This window comes from Notothenia rossii (assembly GCF_949606895.1).
Source record: "Notothenia rossii genome assembly, chromosome: 11".
In the NCBI taxonomy this organism is placed as follows: Eukaryota; Metazoa; Chordata; class Actinopteri; order Perciformes; family Nototheniidae; genus Notothenia; species Notothenia rossii.
In genome coordinates this window covers 18,885,948-18,901,126 of record NC_136910.1, presented here as the reverse complement: position 1 = coordinate 18,901,126, position 15,179 = coordinate 18,885,948, and the positions used below count along the sequence as shown (strand labels likewise).

At 41.7% G+C, this 15,179-nt stretch overlaps 2 protein-coding genes across 3 annotated transcripts; one reads left to right on the top strand and one right to left on the bottom strand.

Moving 5' to 3' along the window:
• Nucleotides 1–359: 359 nt before the first annotated feature.
• On the bottom strand, nt 360–3,266 carry cdk5r1b (cyclin dependent kinase 5, regulatory subunit 1b (p35)). The gene is made up of 2 exons (XM_079660067.1): nt 2,710–3,266; nt 360–1,512 (listed from the first exon to the last, which is right to left on the bottom strand). Exon 2 carries the CDS (start codon nt 1,273–1,275, stop codon nt 367–369), a length of 909 nt encoding a protein of 302 aa, XP_079516193.1. The 5' UTR covers nt 1,276–1,512; nt 2,710–3,266; the 3' UTR covers nt 360–366.
• A 910-nt stretch (nt 3,267–4,176) lies between these two features.
• psmd11b (proteasome 26S subunit, non-ATPase 11b) lies at nt 4,177–15,100 on the top strand. Of its 2 annotated transcripts, none has more exons than XM_079659477.1 (13): nt 4,177–4,334; nt 5,725–5,826; nt 5,947–6,143; nt 7,753–7,810; nt 8,164–8,358; nt 10,005–10,149; nt 10,262–10,322; nt 10,663–10,725; nt 11,661–11,786; nt 13,618–13,653; nt 13,756–13,807; nt 13,908–14,050; nt 14,144–15,100. In XM_079659477.1, the coding sequence occupies exons 1-12, from the start codon at nt 4,244–4,246 to the stop codon at nt 14,048–14,050; spliced, it is 1,269 nt and encodes a 422-aa protein (XP_079515603.1). In that variant the 5' UTR covers nt 4,177–4,243; the 3' UTR covers nt 14,144–15,100. The 2 variants fall into 2 exon arrangements, with proteins under 2 accessions (XP_079515603.1, XP_079515602.1); XM_079659476.1 differs by having other exon boundaries at nt 14,139–15,100.
• The last annotated feature ends 79 nt before the right edge of the window (nt 15,101–15,179 follow it).

Genomic DNA, 15,179 nt, shown 5'->3' with positions numbered 1-15,179 from the left:
GTCTGGCATTTCTCTTTTACTATACATCATCCTCGAAAAAAACGCTTTCATTCTTGGGTTTACGGAAAATCCATCTATTGCTTGTTTGAAAAAACATTTTGGCGTTGTCAAATGGATGTCATCGAGTGGCAAAACCCCATTTTTAGGTGACAAAAATGCAAACGTTTGTAATCTCTCCCCCTCCAGAGTGAAAGATTCAGTCATACTAGTTACAAAGTTGTTATAAATGTTCCTAATTGGCCTAGTCCTACTTCAATTTGGACGATAATAAATAAATAAATAGCATCACAAACCATCTTTCTTTCGAAATGCCAGACTGGTGTTTAACCCCCCCCTTCCCTTTTCTCCCCCCCCCCCAGCATCCCCTCACCGGTCCAGGCCGATGAGTAGGCGGCTCCTCTCCTCCTCCTTCTGGCTCTCGTTCTTCAGGTCGGCGAACACCTGGGTGAAGTAGTGCGGGTCGGAGTTGATCTGCAGCATCTTGGCACTCATCAGGTTGATGATGGACAGGCAGCGGTCCCAGAACGTCTCCTTGGAGCTCTCCACCAGGAAGGGCTTCAGGGGGTAGGAGATCTCGTTGCCCATGTAAGAGTAGGACAGGTAGAGGCAGGTGAGTAACACGGCCTGCAGCTCGTGCTCCGTGGCCACCTCGGAGGAGACCACGTCGCGGCACAGCATGTAGACGAAGACCACGTTGGCGGGGGTGATGAAGCCCTGGTCCTGCCAGCCCTGCAGCAGCAGAGAGCGGTCCACGCTGCGCAGCCACAGCACCGGGTCCGTGGGGGACAGGTGTTTGAGCCGGTAGCAGCGCCGGCACAGGAACTCCCCCAGGCAGCGCAGGAGCTCGCTGGTGGAGGCCTGGACTATCACCCTCTTCGGGGTCCCGGGGGCCACGTTGGAGGTGGTGAGAGGAGCCTTCTTCACAGAGGCCACTGTGTTGTTGGAGGCCTTGGTGAGAGCTGGAGTACTCTGATCCTGGGTGAAGGAGGACAGGTTGGCGCATGACTGGGACTTCTTCAGGTTCTCGTTGTTGAGCTGGGTGACGTTGTTCTGGTAGTTCCCGTTGGGCTGCACCTTCTTGGAGCCTTTCTTCTTGGCCGACACCGCCACGATGCGCTTCCACGGGAGCACGTTGATGAGCGAGTGGCGCTTCAGGTTCTTGTCTTTGGCGTTCTTGCTGTTCTGGACGGCCGTGTAGTGGCCCACCGTGGCCGGCCCATCCTCCAAGAGGGCCGCCTTTCGGTAGCTAGGGGACAAAGACAGCACGGTTCCCATGGTGACTGTAGGGGGGCTTCCAGGGGCTTGAGCCGCACTGGGTCAGAAGAGGGTCTGCCAGGGGAGATCCTGAGGGGCTCAGAGCTGCTATGCTGCTGGGAGCTGCGAGTCCCGGGCTAGAGGCTGCCGCTGGGCATCTAAGGCCTGGGAGGAAGAGATCCTGCAGCTTTTTGAGAGGAAGAAAATCTCCTCCACTCTGCTGGATTTCAGCTGTCTGTCTGCGTCTTCTGATGGCCACTGCAGGAAGCAGAAAACATCAATATTTAGAAGAATAGCTGGCGAAGGATCAATGACTCTTAGATTATCCATAGGATCTTCAAAAAGCAAATACAATGTATCCAATCTCAGATCAATTCTAGATTATTCAGCTTGCATGTGGTAATATCAGGGTTATCAGTTCTGTAATGTTCTCATGAATGTGTGCTTGAGTACTTTATCTGACTGCACCTCAGGCTTATTAGCAGTATTGATTTGACTCAGTAAGTGGTGGGCTGGATCAGTAAAGCTTACGCTAATTAATTCAAAAAAATATAGAACCCTGCTGCTGCATGATCAATGTAATAAACATCCTGAATGTACAAACATGTCGGTGTGAGGCTGCAGCTGAAATGCATAATCTGCAATGAGCATATGAATGGTGATAATACTATGGGAGATCAAAGATGGGAATTAATTATTCCACATTTAATGAAAATGGATATGATGAATGAACATATTATAATGAGAGAGACATATGTTATGGGCAATGGCCGACGAGCCACCATGCGCCACCCCCTCACTAAAATGGAAGACTGTAAACGTAAACACCTTAATAGGTGAAGGTCGCCTGCTGCATATACAGTAGCATATTAAAACACAAATCCAAGGTCATTCCATCTCTATTCAAACTAGATAAGCAAACAGATGTATGATTCTGTCTTTGCACAACATGTTTTCCTCCTCGCTGCAGTATCTACTGTATGCATACGTCTCTCGATGATCGACTTTGATCGCTTGCGCAGGATCCGAGCCTCCATCTTTCATTCCATCACCCTGTTATCAATCTGATCCATAAAAAAATCCGAAGCATCAGCGTTAAATGTCAATTCACTGGGTTTAAAGAGCATGTATCGGGCTTCTTGTTGTGTGATAAGGGCTTGTGTACATCGGGTACTCTCCATGGTGCTGAAACTGAGTGTCTGCGTCGAAATAAAAATGATGGCCGTGATAGGCGGTGGCTAAGAGATTAAGAGAACACTCTTATTTTCCTCCAATCTGTAAACATTTTACATATGGTGCTGCATTTAGCTGCCTTTATCTAATTTATTCCAATTGATTTCAATTGAGTTCCCTATTTCCCTATTTATATAGCCGCACATGCTCTGTGTTATGCACCAAATATATTTACAATGTGAACGCATGCAACAATATGTACCAAAATGAAAATAAACTCACCAAATGTCCTTCTCAATTAGGATATATTTCGCTGTAACGACGATGCTCCGCGTCCCGAGCCTGTTTTCCTCACAAGACGCGTTAAAAGCTTAAAACCATCTCCAAGAAAAGCAATGAACCCAAGAAAATAATCCGAGTCGAGGCGAAAAATAAAAAAGATCCAGCGGTGGAGGAACACACCTGGTGTCGGCGATGCGCAGACGATGGGAGGCAGTTGTGGAATGGATGCTTAGATGAAGATGTGCTCCTGGTCCTCCTCGGCCGTGAGATGCGGATGCTGCGAGGGCTGATGTTGTGTTGTGTCACTGGCTTCAGTGAGGAAGACTGGCGGAAAGGCGGTGGTGGGGCGCCGCCCTGCGCTCTGTGCGCGCTGCTGCCTCTGCTGGATACCACTCCGCCTATAGAAGAAGCACAGCATGCAAACTGAACCCGCTGAACTCACAGGATGTTTTTCTTCATGACACCATTATCACCAATAACCCAATCAACAGCATCCACATATAAGCACCAGTTGATAGGCAAGATCGATCGAAGCCTATACTGAGTAGTACTTTGCAGGCGATTGTGCGATTTTAATCCCCGGATAGGCTTAATTATCTCATCATATAGGCTACTGTATTTATATGTTCCTACAGTCCTTAGTGGGGGCGTGCCTGTATCTGTGCCACTCCAATATGAGATAGCCTATGGTCAGACCAATGCATAATGTAATTGGCAGATTGTGTTTCTTTATTCCATTTTTAATAATATCCTCTTATTGACCCCAGATAAATATATACATATTACAATTGTTGTTAAATTGTTCCGTCTTGGGGAATCACCGTTGTGGATTCGTCCTATATGTTGTAAGGATGCTGAAGTATAAATAGGCTATGGTTTCAGAGGAGTTTTGCATCTCACTTTAGATGACTCAATTCTTAAATGAAAACAGAAAACGTGAAATTGTGTCACATTGTCAAGAAAACTATTGCATTTTGGCTTTTGGTAAGCATTTGGGCACGTAGGCCTATCTTTTAAAAATGATAGGTCCCTGTTTTTTAACCCAAATGATTTATTATGATACCAGCATATTTTCTGATATTCACTTTGTTGGCCTTTTTTAAAGTGTTCAGAAATGTATACGCTAATACAGTCCATTTATATGGTAATTATTGGTTTGTTCTTTTTTAAGATTTTTAAAAGCAAATAGCTTACCTAAGGAATTACATGTGTCGATACTAAGCAGGCTACGTCCATGTTTTAGGCTATAGCCTATCATCTTCTGCGATGAGTAACATTAGGCTACATGAAATAATTCCACCGGGCTTATATTGTCCTAACTAAAATATGACTCCTAAAAAGGATAATCGACAACAAATGACATATATACCGTTATATATAGGCTACACGCTTTGTGGAAACACTTACAGTTTTTCATTGTGACTACATTTCCCATTTGCCTTTAAATCTCAACATGCACGATGTCGTCACACACACGTAAGGTAACGTAGTCCCCTCACGTAATTTTCATTCAGGCAGCATTTGAATAAGGAAGATGGCGGCTGCAGCAGTGGTTGAGTTTCAGAGAGCCCAGTCTCTCATTAGCACGGACCGCAACGCCTCTATCGACATTCTCCACTCAATAGGTAAGTGTTCGTCCGAGGTTTGAGATGGACCCTTTTGATACCGAAATAATGTCTCCTTCAGTGTTCAGGCGGCCCGGTTAGCATGCTAGCTAGTGGCGTTGAATAGCAAGAGCCGGTGGTGTGCCTTGCTGACTCACTGTTGAACGCTGGGTAACGGCAAATGCTAGTGGATTTTAGCTAGTTAGCTCGTTAGCACCTATGCTAACTCTAGGCCTGGGCGTGAAATGTGTTAGTAGTTTTCACAAATGTTACATTTTTTGACTGTGTAATTGGGTATTGTGTTGCTGCGTCATTGACCACAGTTTATAATATAACTATCATTAGCTCAACTTAAGACTGTCATGTTAGCATGATCGCTGTTCAGGCTAACGTCTTTAGCTTGTTGTCAAAAGCCTTTAAACCATTTCGTCAACACAGTGAAAAGAAGCTTTCTGATTCAGTACAATAACCATTACCATTTTTGAATTTAATGATTGCCAAATGGCCATGGTTTGTTTGTGTTATTTGTGGCACATACACGATCTTATGGAAATTGTACAATAATTTAAGTTACTGTAAACAGGTCTTACATTTCCTATAGGCATCACTGTCCTCAAATTGCCTTGTCACTTCTGTTAGCTGTCAAACTATCCGGCTACATCTATTAATCCGCTCAAATAATTATGTTGTGACAAAGCATTGATTTTGTTCTCAGTAGTTTAGTTAATCATTTATAAGCAATTTGAGTACTTACATTTATATAAGTTGTTCTTTCTAGCATAAAGCCAGACATTTGCTCATTCCACCTTTTTTATTGGTACAATTGTATTCAAGCCATGGAATACTCAGGATATAAAAAAGAATAACAATATACAGATGTAACGTTAAGGATTTGTCAACATGAAAGTTGGAGATCATACACTGATTATTTGGATTTGTCCAAAATGTAAGTCATACTGGGAGACATTCATACAGAAATGTGTATTAAAGTTTGATTCCTGACAAAGCAGCTGTCTAAAATGAAGATTTGTAATTGTAAAATATGTGGGCTGATGTTCAGACATGGAAATCTACTTAAAGAAAAAGGAATTGGGTTAGGGTGACTAATTTAAAAATGTGCTTACAATGAGTTGTTATTTTCATCATCCATAATTGTCATAATAGTAAGTAGACCCAACATTAAGTTATATTGAGGTAATGCAAATAAAACAGATCTTATAGGATTAATAACAGGATCAAAACAGAAGTGAGTAAGATCATGTTTAAAAGGCATTAAAAGTCAGAGACTCTCACTGAGTAAATGAGTGTATCGCTGTGTCACCCACACCGTTTCAAATGAACACATTGCATAAAGTTAGGATAGAATAATTAAATTGGTTTCTGTTGTCAACTTGTTGTCTTTCTTTATCAGTGAGGAGAGATATCCAGGAGAACGATGAGGAAGCTGTCAGGGTTAAAGAGCAGAGCATCCTGGAGCTGGGGACGCTGCTGGCCAAGACGGGACAGGCTGCCGGTAGGGATCAACTTTGATTTCCATTCTGTGTCTGTCTCTACTTAACCCAGAAACCTAATGGAACTTATTCCACGTTATGTTTGCAATCTCTGAAATATTTCTCTCTCTTTTTGTCTACAGAACTAGGTGGTCTGCTGAAATTTGTGAGGCCTTTCCTGATTTCCATCAGCAAGGCGAAGGCGGCCCGGCTGGTCCGCTCTCTGCTGGATCTCTTTCTGGACATGGAGGCAGCGACAGGACAGGAGGTGGAGCTGTGTCTTGAGTGCATTGAATGGGCCAAGACAGAGAAGAGAACCTTCCTACGACAGGCTCTGGAGGTAAAGAGGTCTAGAAAAACCTTGTGGGTGCCTTCTAATGGAATATATGAAGCTTAATAAGCCATATGATATTCTCCATCATTAATGTGTAGACCTCAAAGCCTCAATGCTAAACTCTGAAAATAGGGATGTTTTTCCTTCTGTCAACCATCAACACCCAGTAATATCCAATTATATATTGGATATCACTAAAATATTATAAGGGTTTCGCAACAACTTATGTGCACCAATTAGGCTCTAAAGTGTTTATTATTTGCCTTATCTTTGAGAACTTGATTGCTGATGAGGCAGAAAATGGGAAACAACCCCAGCTGATATATCCGTCCTCTCCCCTTACCGTGATTAGCGCCAACACACGACACCTTTATTGATTAATGATAGTATAAACAAAAGCGATATCCCCAAAAATGAATAGCAGCTGTGAGAGGAATCACATTAACATTTCCTGACTCAGGGAGTGGGAGACGCTTTGATTTCAAACATATTATGGTGGAGGAACTTGCTAAATGTGATGAAGCTTGTGACGAGTTGTAAACTTTGCATTACGAAAGTAAAAAACAAAAGATGCCAACGCAGCGACTACACACTGCCATATACGATGACATCACCTTGCTTCATAGCAAAATGACTGCCAGCACACTCACAGCCAGGAATATCTGGAGCTTTTGGCTCAACAGATCTTTTATTACTTTCATGTGGCCTACAAAGTGAAGAAGAAAACTATGTAATGAAAGTGGCATGTGTGAGTAAGTGAAACCTGAGACGAGGGACGCTCTTAAGACAAGCCACAAGGACAAACATTATAAGTTATGTGAAAAAAAAAAAGTGTAATAGACTCGTGAATACCATTCAGGAGTCCTCTTGTGATGTACTTTGATAAGATTCAGCTTAATATAGTTGTATAGTCCTTCAACAGTAGCCTCAGCCGACAGCAATGTAATGCCGCTTCACAATTTTGCATAGATCTAGCTACCGCCAGTCATTTAGCTCTTTCCCAAACTGCTTTAGATTTTTAAAAGGCCAGTATCTAAAACGTGCCTATTCCATCATGTGGGCCATGTTGTGTGTAGAGCATGATCAACGACCAAACATCAGGTTCATGTTGGTTTCTACCTGCCCAGGGGCTTCAAATGAAAATGAGCTCTCAGCTTAATCTATATATATGTATGGGGATGTATGTTATTTAGTTTTGTTCATGGCGTTACATGTCATTAATTTGTAATGCTTGTTACAATCTCGGTTTATATCAAGACACTGTGAATGTGTGGGAGTAGAGTTATAGGGTTGAATGGGAAAACAAGCAAGATGTGTGGAATTTGAGGCCCATTAGGCTGCTCTTCCTAGGCCTTTAAACATATTCTGTAAAGATTAATAATTGCAATTATAATATGTTTTACATTGTTAAGGAATTATATAAAAAAAAAGATTATCACAAACCAAGTTCAGACTTCTAAATGCCGAGTAGGTCAAAGTTATTTTTGGTGTAACATATATCCTAGAAGTGTGTTTTGTCCTTCTGGTCCATGCTGCATGTTGTGCCTTTTAATATAAGGCAATATACTGGCACTGCTGCTCTCTGCTCGTCTAATGGCACACCTTGTTCTTTCAGGCTCGACTGATCGCACTCTATTTTGACACCAAAAGATACCCGGAGGCCTTGGCACTTGGTGAGTGTTTATGGAGACAAACCCTGTTTACCCTTTGCTTTAAAGGAAGCATATGTTCTCTGCTCCAGACACTGGATGGAAAGGCATGCATTGACATAATGTGAAAAATCACCCAGAGGAAAAAAAACTAAAAATATATCCTCTCTACTTGCAATTTTATTGTATTGAGTGTTAAAAAGTTGTGGTCCTTCTTGGAACATATGTGGTATATTGGCATGTTCTAACTTACAATGAGAGGAGAAAGAACAGCACATATCAGACTACTATTGTAGACTTACCCCCCAGCTGTTTACCGAGTTGTTGCAACCGTTAATGTTCATCACATTAACTTTGGTTTATTGTACTACCCACAGGCACCCAGTTGCTTCTGGAGCTGAAGAAGATGGATGACAAAGCTCTGCTGGTGGAGGTGCAGCTGCTGGAGAGTAAGACGTACCACGCTCTCAGTAACCTGCCCAAGGCTCGCGCTGCCCTCACCTCAGCCAGGACCACCGCCAACGGCATCTACTGCCCCCCCAAGCTCCAGGCCGCTCTGGACATGCAGTCAGGTCAGACCTGTTCAATATGCTCACTCTATAAGATTACCTGGGCTAAGGTTTTCCAGTTTCAGTGTGTCTGTATGGGGAAACATATAACAAATAAGAATTTTATTTTCTTGTGATATTTCTGAATGCTAAATTCCACAAATCAATTCCACAATAGGCAACCCTTGTTAACCGATCATTAAGCATTACAAAACAAGATTAGTGCCTTGTATGCAGGAGTGGTCTTAAAATAAATTGTTAAATGTTGATAACATTTTAATAGAGAAATTGTGGGATGTTTTTGCACAGGTGTATTCAACTATTTTGTGCTTATTTAGCACGTTTTCATTATTATGGGGCCATAAGGTTTGTAGCAAGATGAGACAAACCCTGTTGTCTACATTTTCTCTTTTCTGGTAATCCCACTAGGGGGTGCCAGACAAGTCTGTAATATAACATTACATTATACCAGTGGCGAACCGTGTCTATCACAACTGGACCTTCTGTAGACACACACACCCCCCCCCTCCTCCTCCTCCCCTCAGCGGCATTATAATGTCCGTCTTTTCACTGAATTGTCGTCTTGAAAAGGGTACTCACAATAATTCCGCAACAACTTCATCTTCACCTGTTGCACTTGTCATTTCAACGTTAAAAACAATAAAACGGCATGAATTGCTTCGTCGCATTCTAGATCCTCTGTCTCGAGCCAGTGAACTAGCGGGCCTTCTAGAGTACCCTGGAACCGAGGGAAACTCTGAAAGAATACGTCCATTGGTTACAAATCAATATATGATTGGTTAATCAAACTGTCAGTCCAAACGTACGCTCTCATTCAGTGCAACAGCCAGGGCATTCTATCAAGGATGTAGAATACCTTGGTTGAAGGATATTCTACCCAGAGACCCAGAAACAGATCTGATTGGTTGCTTTCTTTTCTAACAGAAAACCACTGAAATGCGTAGTGCATGGTCCGAGAAGGACAAACAAATCAACGTAACACTGTAATATTACAGATCAACAACACAGATACCATTCTCATTTATTCATTTTATTTACATTTTATTTATATAATTAAATCGATATTTTGTTTGTTTTATCTTAGTGTTCCAGGGTATTCTCTGAATAACTTGAAGGCCCTGACGGTTCGCCACTGCATTATACAGCTCTGGAAAACAATTAAGAGACTACTGCAGCATTATCAGTTTCTCTGGTTTTTACTATTTATAGTTCTGTGTTTTTAGTTTATTCTATAAACTACTGACAACATTTATCTCTGCTGTAATTCAACAGACACTGGAAAGGAGTGGCTGCCATGCATGTACAGATTGAGATTTAATACAAATTAGGAGTGGTCTCTTAATTTTTTTCAGCGCTTGATCTCATTCAGCCTACTATGTATCCATGGTACTAGTGTATACTTAATTAAGACATTCCTACAGGAGCAATTTTGGTAGACACCCATTTAACCCCTGCATGCGTTCAAATTTTGGTCAAAACCCAGTGAAAGCCAGCACACAGTGGTTTTAATATTTGTGTAATCGTACATACCAGCTACCCCCAGCGAGTTTCTCCAGATTTGTTGGTATTTCACATTTCACGGTGTCACAGTTGTTTTGTTGTGACTACAGAAGGTAACTCACTGTCATGCTGTGTCCTCTGTGTTGCAGGGATCATCCACGCAGCTGAGGAGAAGGACTGGAAGACTGCTTACTCCTACTTCTTTGAGGCCTTCGAGGGCTACGACTCCATCAACAGCCCCAGAGCCGTCACATCACTCAAATACATGCTTCTGTGCAAAATTGTCCTCCAAGCGTAAGTAGATCTTGAAATGTGAATGAATGTCCATTACTTGCACACCCTCTTAGTAACTTTGAGTTATTACATTACTGACTTTTATTTCAATATGTTTATTTATCTGTTTCAGCCCAGAGGAGGTTCCAGCTCTGATCAGTGGTAAACTGGGCCTGCGATATACCGGCCGACAGGCAAGTGCTCACCTTTCTAATCGTAGCAGATTGGGCTAAGTAGCAATGTCACTTTGTTCAACCTTACATTAAAAGTAGGATGAAGAATAAATGTGGTGATGTATACTTTTGGAAAAAAAAGTAAATATAAGCTGCTTTCTTTCTGTTGCCTCTTTCATTCAAACAATTTTATGTTTTGTGTGTCTTGCAATGGAGCCTTTTTGAAGTTACGTCTGGTTCTGTCTTGGTCTCCCTAAAATAAACTTGTTTGGTTCCCAGATATCTAGTTTTGTGGATGTAAACGTAATAATTGAATTACTTTCTGTAGAATAACATGTATCTTTTGTCTTTCCTCTTTTAGACGGATGCACTGAAGTGTGTGGCCCAGGCCTGCAAGAACAGATCATTAGCAGACTTTGAAAAGGTAAGAACTCTTGCAGTCCTACCACATCTGTGTTAAAGGTCCCATGTCATGCTTTTCCGGTTATTACCCGTCCCCTTATGTGTTATGAAGGTTTTTCTGCATGTAAACGGTCTGCAGAGTCACAAACCCTCAAAGTACACCCTGTAGCCCCAGAACGCGTCGTTGGAGATTTCTCTTTTTTCCTTTGTTTCTTCCGGGTCCTATTGACGTCCCAAAGTCAAAATGGACCAATCCGCGGAGCTCCGTACACACACACTCACTCAGCCTTATCTTTTCCCAGCCGCGGTGCTACGCAGAGCTACACACACACACGCACGCACACGCACGCAGCTCAGGCTGTGAGTGTGTGCTCAGGCTGAGCTCCGCACGCAGCAACCAGGAAACAACACCAGTAATCCACCTCACACTGTCCGCTCCTCGAGCCTCAAAGGGCGCAGCAGCGAGCCCCGCAACGTCCCGCCAACACAGCACCCAGACCCCACGCAGCATTCTCATCTGTTTGTCCTTACTGGTGTCATTTTCTGGTTGCTAGCCAACGCCATGGTAACACATAATCACTGATGTTCCGCTGTAACTGTGGTGGACTCATCAGAACAGAGTGGGCTCATAGGGAGGGGGGGCAGGAGCTCCAACAAGCCGTTTAGGACAGAGAGTGAATACACATACTATACAGAGATGCTGTATGAGAAACCAATGTGATTTTGGAAAATTGAACAATGTAAATCTATTCTAGTAGACCTCAACAATGGAATTATGATCGGATGTTGATGCCGATGGGGCATGAACATCTTCATTTAGCTTTCTGCTCTCGTTTCCTTTTAAGATACTGGTCCTTTTGCTTTTTGTCACTCACTGTTAGTTTGGATGATAATACCTGCTGATAATATAATGGCCAATTGAAGTTGTTGTTAAACTGAATGGCGTGTATGTTGCAGTCCCTCACAGAGTACAGAGCCGAGCTGAGGGACGACCCCATCATCACCACTCACCTGGCCACGCTGTACGACAACCTGCTGGAGCAGAACCTCATCCGAGTCATTGAACCCTTCTCCAGAGTACAGGTAAGTCCCTGCTAGGCTTATACACTTGAACCGTTGCTGCATTTGTTACCAATTCCTACATTTGAACTTGTTCCTGTATATCATAGTTGCATTCTTTCCATATTATAGGCTGACTGTGGGAATCTACCACTGTCAGGGTTTGTACGGTCATTGAAAACCTGGAAAAGTCATGGAAATTCAAAATGCAAATTCCAGGCCCTGGAAAAGTTATGGAAAACAATATTTTTCCCAAAGTTTTGGAAAAGTCATGGAAATGTAACTAAAGTTGCGTCAAATATAATTTACATTTGATTTAATCGCCGAAATAATCTGCGGTCGCGAGCCGTTATGTGCCATCATGACGCGCATGGTGTTATTTTTTAATATATGAAGCGAGAGCTGTGTGCTCGAGTCTTCCTGCCTGTCGGGCCGGCTGAACCCCGCTACTCCAGTATGAGGGTCAGCTACATTATCTACGGTGCGTTCGTTAACTGTGCGGAGTCACTGTGGCACAGACTGCACCGCTGGTGAACAGCTGTTAGAACGGGCCGTTCAGGTGTTCAGAGCAGAGCGGCAGAGCATGATGTGAACTGAAAAGTTTTTCTGTCGCAATATTATTTAAGGAATCGTTGAGCTAGCTAGCATACATTGTCACTATCTGCTAACGTTAGCTTTAGCCTTCGTTTTCTAATAGTTTTTTTCATAGGCTATAAACAGAGGTGGTATAAGATATTTACTAGAGTAAAAGTAGAAGTACTCAGATCTTGTACTTGAGTAAAAGTAGAAGTACTCAGATCTTGTACTTGAGTAAAAGTAATAGTACCAGAGTGTAGGAATACTCTGTTTCAGTAAAAGTCCTGCATTCAAAATGTTCCTCAAGGAAAAGTAGAAAAGTATTATCATCAAAATATAGTTAAAGTAGCGACAGTAAAAGTAGTCATTGTGCAGATTGGTCCATTTCAGAATAATAGATATATGTTTTATAATGATTGATCATGAAAGTGTTCTCAAAGCTGGTTAAAGGTGCAGCTAGTTTGAATGACTTTGTATACTGCAGGGTAGCTTGTGGATTTACTCCAGGTGGAACTAAAGTCTGATTTAACACTTGATTATATTTCACATCATTCATCCAGATCTATAAAGTAACTAAAGGTATTACATACATGTAGAAGTACAAAGTAGCAAAAACATTGAAATACTTAAATAAAGTAAAAGTGTCTCAAAATTGTACCCACGTACAGTACTTGTTGAGTTTATGAACTTAGTTACTTTACACCAGTGGCTATACAGATAGAAAGACTAAGCCTTGCACAGAGGCATGAAAATACATTTTCAAAATGCTCAACAGTGCTGCCAAAATTATAAACTGAGTGCTCCACAATTAAAATAAATGCTTTTATATATTTCTATTAGATGTGACTCTTTGGCGTTTCTGTTATTATTAACACTGCTGCTTTAGTTGTTCTGCTGAAATCCTCTGTTATTCCTAATTTTAAAGCTGATATTCCGTGGGGTGGGGGAGCCGGGGGCTCGGATCCTTGTCACCTTTTTCATACCTGATGAGTTTGCATCCCTGACTACAGTTGCTTCAGCGTGTAGAAGCTATAGCCTACTATTTGATTTGTTTTAGATAGGCACAACATGTTTCATATGCAGACCTTATTTTCCTGTTCCATGTTAAAATAAACAATTTTCAGTGGTAATCTTTTTTTGGTTATGGAAAATTAGGTAAAGGTCTTTGAAAAGTCATTGAAAATCATTGTTGAAAAAGTGCATGAACCCTGCACTGTACTTATTCCTCATCATTGTTTAATGAAATTAATGATTTGATGTTCTCTCCTTCTGTTTTCAGATAGAACACATATCCGGTCTTATCAAACTGTCTAAGGTGTGTATATGTGCAGTGAAGAAATGTTTCCTGAGAGTTACAATCATCATTTACAGCTCGTTGAAACGAGGGTTTCATTATTCCTTTCTCTTTTTTTTATAGGGGGATGTTGAGAGGAAATTATCGCAGATGATTCTGGATACAAAGTTTCACGGTAATAGAAATTGCCGGGTATAAAACATGTACACCTAAAGAATGGAGCAATAGTATATTCAGTGTAGTGTCTAATGTTTTTGTGACATATCTTTGCGCAGGAATCCTGGACCAAGGAGAAGGGGTCTTGATCATTTTCGACGAGCCCCCTGTGGACAAAACATACGGAGCGGCATTGGAAACAATTCAGAACATGAGCAAAGTTGTGGATTCACTTTACAACAAAGCCAAGAAGTTGACATAGGTAAAGAAATAAATCTAATTTTGAAAAAAAATCATTGTTTTCGAGCTCGTTCTTTAGTCTTAACAATACACTTGTCTTTCATCCTCAGAGCAGATAACCACGGCAGTGCGATGGAGGGACAGTGTGTGTTTGACCAGCGTGTGTAACATTTTAAGAAGGGGGACAAGGGAGACCGACAAAAGGGTCCCACAAACTGCATCAAACAGGATTCCCCCCATCAAACTCACCCTTCCTCTCCCCTCAATGGACAATTTCATCACTTCTCTTGTTTGTTTTCTTCCTCTTTAATTTTGATATCTCTTCAGGATTCTGTATAACACTCAGCGGCCAAATCAGGCCATCAGGGAATATTGTACAACCACAATAAAAAGATAAAAAAGGTTTAAGAATAAATATACGTTTATATCTGCTTTAAGGTCGGGCTAACTAGCCTTAAGCTGACTCCACTGCAGCCTCCAAGGTGCATCGCTGACCTCTGCGGCTCAGACTCTGCTACCAACTGAAAACCAGTCTTTCTTCTTCTCCATTACTTTCAGAAGCACACTGCTCAGATTTTAAAAGGTTGGGATACTCCTTGGAATACTGAATTTTGGTCGAAGAGCCCCCCCTCATTTATTACTTTTTCCTTTCCATATCAATGCCAACAGTTAAGTCACCACTGTATTTCAGATATGTATTAAACTCACTTTATTTGTTTTCCGTTTTTGTGTTTTTGTTTAAGAAAAAAAGAATTTGGATAGTTGCCACATGCCTGCCCACCCTGGTTATGTTAGTCTTAAGATCAGACAGGATGCCATTTCACCACCAGTGCCACTTTCTGGGCGCTTCTGTTTTGCCTCAGTGTTTGGGTGCAATATAAAATCTGAAGAGGTGGAGATGTATTCATCGCCTTTGAGTTCCCCCTGAGTGAGCAATTATCCATTATTAGTTTCTAGCACTAGTGTGGAATGCTAGTAACCAAACAATTTGTATGGGTTTGATTTGATTTTTTTTTTGTTTATGTTTAACTCTTATAAAGACATTTTCAAAATAAATATTTTGTATTTTTAAGGGTATTTTTTGTCTGGTCTTTTGCAAAAATAATATGCTGATGCTAATTTGACTCTTAACTATCAGCGGCCACTCAACG

Bases quoted from the DNA above. Each gene is read 5' to 3' on its own strand.
- cdk5r1b (XM_079660067.1), bottom strand. From the start codon at position 1,275: ATGGGAACCGTGCTGTCTTTGTCCCCTAGCTACCGAAAGGCGGCCCTC.
- psmd11b (XM_079659477.1), top strand. From the start codon at position 4,244: ATGGCGGCTGCAGCAGTGGTTGAGTTTCAGAGAGCCCAGTCTCTCATT. The intron at 10,323-10,662 runs GCAAGTGCTCAC...TTCCTCTTTTAG, and splicing joins TGCGATATACCGGCCGACAG to ACGGATGCACTGAAGTGTGT. The intron at 13,808-13,907 runs GTAATAGAAATT...ATCTTTGCGCAG, and splicing joins TCTGGATACAAAGTTTCACG to GAATCCTGGACCAAGGAGAA.